The 6,549-nt window shown below is 29.1% G+C and overlaps 1 protein-coding gene across 1 annotated transcript; it reads left to right on the top strand.

Moving 5' to 3' along the window:
- The first annotated feature begins 1,995 nt into the window (after positions 1-1,995).
- LOC133831326 (uncharacterized) lies at positions 1,996-6,073 on the top strand. The gene is made up of 11 exons (XM_062261585.1): positions 1,996-2,302; positions 2,397-2,491; positions 2,782-2,839; positions 3,384-3,575; positions 3,857-3,933; positions 4,097-4,179; positions 4,274-4,325; positions 4,620-4,688; positions 4,992-5,078; positions 5,166-5,230; positions 5,647-6,073. The coding sequence occupies exons 1-11, from the start codon at positions 2,164-2,166 to the stop codon at positions 5,756-5,758; spliced, it is 1,029 nt and encodes a 342-aa protein (XP_062117569.1). The 5' UTR covers positions 1,996-2,163; the 3' UTR covers positions 5,759-6,073.
- Positions 6,074-6,549: the final 476 nt, after the last annotated feature.

The raw sequence follows: 6,549 nt of genomic DNA, 5'->3' as shown, positions 1-6,549 counted from the left end.
ACAACTCACAGTTTAGTTCTAATTTATCATTGATGAAGCATTATGATTTTTTTAAAAAAATTGTATTTGTCTTGCTTATATTGTAACAACCTAAACTTTATAACGAAATATTATGACTTTAAAATTAAAATTGTATTTGTCTTGCTTATATTGTAACAACCTAAACTTTATAATGAGATTTTTATTTCATAGAAAGAAATATAATGGTTAAATTATATTCTTATAATATATTGAGAGAGTCTAGACTAATGTGCGTATTTTTGCCTTACCAATAGAGTACAACATTGTTTTATGTACGTAAATTAATTATGATTCCAGTTTTTATTTTTTTATGACGATGTTCGTTGTAGTTATTTCAGACTTCCTGTAAATTTTCAAAAAATTTCAGATAATTTACAGTGCCGAAATAAATGATCAAAATATCTATTTTTCCACGTGTATAAAAAAAGGGCACACATGCAATAGATTGATTGAACTCTGATTTCAGCTCCATAAATTATTCAGAATTTCAAAAAATATTGCAAGAGATATGTTATGACTACAATGAACAATGTCATAAAAAAAATAAAGATTATAATTGATTTACATGCCTAAATAGCGTCATGCCTTATTGATAAGGTAAAAATGTGTATCTTGTTGTAGATTTTTGCATGATATAGATTAGCAGAGTATTATAACATTTTAACAAAAGAGTGAGGGATAAACAACTAACTAATTTTTCATAAGGTGAAAAAACAACCAAATTCAAATCTTTGGAGGAGCAACACTACAATTCTTGTTAGCATAATTGCATAGATAGAAGTACAAAGGCATATACTCAGATTTTAAGTGCCCATATATAATCAATTAATAAATGATTTATATTATTAGATGTATCTAACCTTTCTAAAAAGTATTACCTAATTCACCAAATTTTATTTTGCATTATTTAGACCACAAACTTTCTAAATGTGTATCATATAAGTCTTTTTTTTTATTATTAAAATATAATTTTCAGTATAAGCTTAATTTCAAAAAAATTAACTAGGTCATAAATTTTTGAAAATTGTTTTCCTACATAAATGACATATATATCTCTTTTATATAAAATGTGAGTAGATAACGGAAATTCTTGGTTTTCACAGTTTTTTATTTTTTTAATGTTAACTTTAACAGAATATTCTTATATTTAACGGTAGTTTCTAAACCCTTAAACTTAAATAAATAAATTAAATAATTAAAAAAATTAAAAAATATATTTTTGAGATATTTTACAATAATGATTATTTAAAAATAATAAATAATTAAAAAATTAAGATATGATATTTTTGAGATATTTTACCATGATAATTATTTAAAAATAATAAAATCATATGTTTTATAACTTAAATAAATTTAATTAAACTTAAACTCGCGTATTAGAATAATGTCATATTAAACATATAATATAATCTACTGTCAATTAACAAAAAAATATTTTTTTAAGAAAACTAACAAGAAACTTAAATTAAAATCTACGTATAATATTTAATATTACATTAAACATATAATATATAATATATAATCTCTTGATGTCACTTTCAAATTAAAAAACTAAAATAAGCATAAACTTAAATAAAAATAAATAAATTATTTAATTAAAATAAAATATTTATATGATATTAATATAAATTTAGTAAAAATAATTAATAAATTCTATAAATAAAAATAAACTATGCACGTTAGTTGTATCTAGTATATATATAATATAGGTTCAATAAGCTTTGAGAACTAAGTATATAAAATAAACTTTTAGGGAATTATTGATATTTTCAAAAAGTTGTAACCTCTGCTAATATAAAAGTTTAACAAGGATCTATATAAAGTGTTAAACTCCACATAAGCATAACACCCCAAAAAGAAAAATGTTTATAAACAGAAATTTTGTCTTGAAATATTGTACTACTAACTGCTAACCGCTAACCAATTAAAAAAGAAGGATTCCAATGACAGAGGAAAAAACGTGGCGTAGATTTCATCTACCGGTCATAAGATTTAGAAAGGTCAGCCGAGTGGTCAATTCACTGAAAACGAGCACAAAAAGAACACCCTCTTGTCATTTCTCCTCTCCTATCTGGGACTACAAATCGATCAAAAAGTGACACTGTTCCCTTTAGAGAGGGTGATATTTATCAGAGCTTCGGTATGAACTGGTCTGTGTTTAACAGCAGCTGGTGGAGAAACCATGAAACTAAAAAAACCTTGTACCTCTTGTTCTTGGGTCAGGTGGTCTCCTTCACTTTAGCTCTTATGAGTTTCACTTCATCTCTGATTGCCACTTTAGGTAACTTGAGTAAAAACCCATTTCAGATTTCTGGATTTTGTGATTTATTTCTTTGGCTCACCAATTTATTTTTCTTTCCTGTAATGGGATGTAGGCGTGGATGCGCCTCTAACACAGAGCCTTTTTGTTTACTTGAGTTTGGGCTTGGTTTATGGAAGCATCTTGCTGTATAGGCGCCAGGGGTTACGGGTATGTAGATATGAGATATAACCCTTTTATTTTTGTTAATTTTCATATAAAAACATGCCCTTTGAATCATTTTTCAGCATTATTTGTAAGACCCATTAGCTCCAAATACAAGTAGTTGGTTCATGGAATCATGCACAGTTTGCTTTTTTTCTTTTTTCTTTTTTGTCTGTATAAAGGTATGTGAAGTTTAACGTTTGACCAATGCTTTATCATGTTTAATTGGTCATTAACTCAATTGTTTTATTAAGTAAGTTCCAAGGTTTTGATAAACAATTCGTGGGGTTCTGCAGGTCTCTTGGTATTGGTATTTCCTATTGGGGCTTGTTGATGTTCAAGGGAATTATTTTGGTGAGTGGTGATGGCAGTTAAACTTTCTCACTGATGCTTGCTTTAGCTTTTGGCCATTTCTGAGCTTAATTGGTTCTTTTAATCAAAGTTAATTAAGTTTGTCTGGTAATGGAATGACATTGATAGATACATTTGTCTAATGAATTATTGCAAATTTGGACTCTGACATTACTTCTCAATATGGTTGATCTATAGATATACAATAATGAATACGTTATGTATGTATATACAAGGGACATTTAAGTATTTGTACTTCGCTAGAGCCCAAATGTTCAAATTTTCCATAAAGAATCTTTATGAAAAGTTTTTGGAATAAACACAATGAGTTATTGCAATCAATAATGAAGTGGTTTTTCCTCCAAAAATAATAATAATACTAATGAAGTGATTCACTGTCCATACATTATTATCAAATTACAAATAATTATATATGTAGAAACGACTTGATCTGGTTTATAATGTGAGCAGGGTTCTGAAATAAAGCAATTAATTTCTAAAATTTGTTTGGTTTTTGACTGGCAATATGTTTTTCTCTTGGATGCAGTTAACAAAGCATACCAATTCTCATCAATTACTAGCGTGCAATTATTGGACTGTGGAACTATAGCATGGGCCATAGTTTTAACATGGATCTTCCTAGGCACTCGATATTCCTTATGGCAACTCTTTGGTGCAGCCATATGTGTGGTGGGTCTTGTTTTGGTGCTCTTCTCTGATTCAGGAGTGGGTGGTGGAGGTCATTATCTTTACAACTTTTCTTGAGATACTACTAGTACTATCTTCATGAATCATTATCTGCATATTTTATCTTTAAGCCAATATATTCTATTCTGCCCGAGTTTGTTGTTGGAAGTATTTGAATCAGTTCTCTTTGTCTAGTTTTCTTTGCATTGACAGATACTTTTTAAATACTCTTCATGTAGGCAAGGCCATAAGTGAAAATATCTAGTGAAGATATTAGATATTTTGAACAAACAACACTGCCTGTCTCATTTTTCCACTTTATCATTATTTTAGGTGGCTCAAGACCTCTACTTGGCGACACACTTGTCATTGTGGGGACTCTTTTCTTTGCTATGAGCAATGTTGGGGAGGTTAGTCATTTATTTGCACCTAAAGCTACTCACTTGTAAGTTGTAACTACTTAAATTGTAACCAAGTAAATTGGTCTAAAGAATTTGTTACTTGAACATTATATTATTCTTGTGAGTTAAATTATTCCTTTTACGAGCTACACTTATCGCTCTTACATTGCAGGAATTTTGTGTAAAGAAGAAAGATCGTGTTGAAGTAGTTTCCATGATTGGTGTCTATGGATTTCTAGTGACTATTTGTGAGATGTATCCTCCTGTTGCAGCATTTGCAAAATATACTAGTACTGTTGATAAAATATGTGACCTAAGCTAATGCTTTCATTCCTTAACATCCAATTAGACCTTTTATAGAGCTGAAGAGTTTGGAGTCAGTCAGCTGGTCCACGAATATTGTAAGTTTCTGAAGTGTCAAACCTTTTTCCAAAGAACTGATAGTCTCTTGAAGGTTTATTTCAGCATTATTCATGGAGCAAACATTACATTTATTATTTTGTTTTGATTTTTTGTGCATAGCTTTTGACAAAAAAAAAAAAAAAAAAAAGCATTACTATTATGTAAATAGTGTAACTTGTGAGAAGTTAACAAATGCAGACAGAGTGCTAAAACCACTGAATATTATTTTCATATTTTTTGAAACACACTTGCTTGTGCTGATTTTTTATTTGCTTATTTGATTTTGTCTTCAGGTATTGGCTTTTGTTGGCTATGCTCTTGCTGGCTTTATGTTCTACACAGTCGCTCCCTATGTTCTCAAGGTCACTTTCTTCATTAAGAATTTAATTCCTTGCATGATAAGAAACTAGCTTTACATAATTATGAGAATTTTGGGGTTGAATTTTGGGCTACTGATTAACCAAAGCAGTAGCCCATCAATTCTCTGAACTAAAATTATACAGAGAGATTGTTTCTTATCATACTTACTATGTTTCAATGCAATCAAAATGGGCAAAAATGTGCCTAACAACTACAAATTCAGTAAACAAATGTGAACCTTGCAATAAAGTCAATGACTAGAAATACCTGCTTTAACCATATTCTCTGGGAGCTTTCTGATGCAGCTAAGTGGTGCTACAATGTTCAACCTCTCAATTCTCACTGCCGACATGTGGGCAGTTATTTTTCGCATCTTTTTCTATCATCAACAGGTACCAATCATAACATCCATTTAATTAGCTGTATTCTTCATTGCCGGTTGTAGCAAACCTAACCAGAATTCAATCTTAACTTTGCAGGTCAATTGGTTATACTTTCTATCTTTTGCAGTTGTAGCTATTGGGCTCATCATATACTCATTAACGTATGTTCTAACCTTCCTTGCACATTTTATCTTCTACTTGAACTAGCATATAGTTAAACTTTAATTCGAACTGGTAAAAAAAATTATCTTCTAGAAGCCATGATTATAAAGTTTCCACTTTCTAGCAAATTAAGAAATTAAGTTAAACTAGAATGAGTAGAATTAAAATTTTGCATGGAGATACCGAAGGAAAATACAAAATTAGTAACAAACTCATCTTGGATATTTCTTTCAAGTAACCTTCACTTAAACTCATGTTGTAGTTAGTAGAATCTATTAATTTTGGTCACTGAGTTTGTCAATTACTAAGGCTCTCAAATGTGTTTTGACACCTATAAAGATTATGTTATCATTAGAAAACTGTTTGATTATGGAGTTTTGCCATTACTTCTCAAGCTTCATTTTTGTTTGTTTAGTGAAAGGGACCCTGATCCTTTACCTTCTATGGAGAATGGAAATGCTGATGTTCAGTACCAAGTACTTGCCGATGAAAATGTTGTCACCAGGAATGAGTCTTTGGCTGCATGATGAACACAGAATTTCCAGTAGTCTTATATCTGAACTTGATTCTGTAATTATAGCTGTTCTATAGACCATAGTAATTATTGGGCATTTATAATAAGATCTTTGATTCTTCCACAGATTGATTCAAGCTTTTGAGGAGATTAGATTCTTTTTTTACCTCAAAATTATGCAAGTTCAGAGTTCACAAAGATAAGTAGAAATAAAGTGTTGTAATTCTTAGTTCTAATTCTGAACTTGATTATCTCAGCTATAAACTGGCTTGCGTGTCTTGTATAACACTATGATTTATAAAATAAATTTGTAAAGATTGGCAAACTATACTAGCTTTAATGTTCAATATCAACCCCAATTTATTTCATACAAAATTCATGAGCTGAGAAATGGCTTGGATTCTTACAGCCTCAAACTACAAATATGTGGTGAAATACCCCATTAAAAAAAAGGAGCATTTCTAATGAAGTGTCAAAAATATGGTGCTTGTTATATTTTAGTTCATTTAAAAAAAAAAGTATATCACTCTAGTAGTATTATAAAAAATGTGTTAAATTTAGCACAGGTTAAAAATTGTATCATATATGACATAAAATATAGTATTATACAAATTTGACATAATAATAAATTTCACTTTTTTATCTATGCTACTAATTATTATAATTTGACAGTTGACTATATATATTGCCATTTTTATTCATATTTATATATTTTTTTTAATGTTAATTATTTGGAGTCTATAATTTGCACAATAAAATTTTAACAAAAATTATTTTTTTATATTCTCACAAAATATTAAATAA

This window comes from Humulus lupulus, chromosome 4 (genome assembly GCF_963169125.1).
Source record: "Humulus lupulus chromosome 4, drHumLupu1.1, whole genome shotgun sequence".
Taxonomy (NCBI): domain Eukaryota; kingdom Viridiplantae; phylum Streptophyta; class Magnoliopsida; order Rosales; family Cannabaceae; genus Humulus; species Humulus lupulus.
The sequence above is the reverse complement of the archived record's forward strand: the minus strand, read 5'-3'. Positions and strand labels throughout refer to the sequence as shown.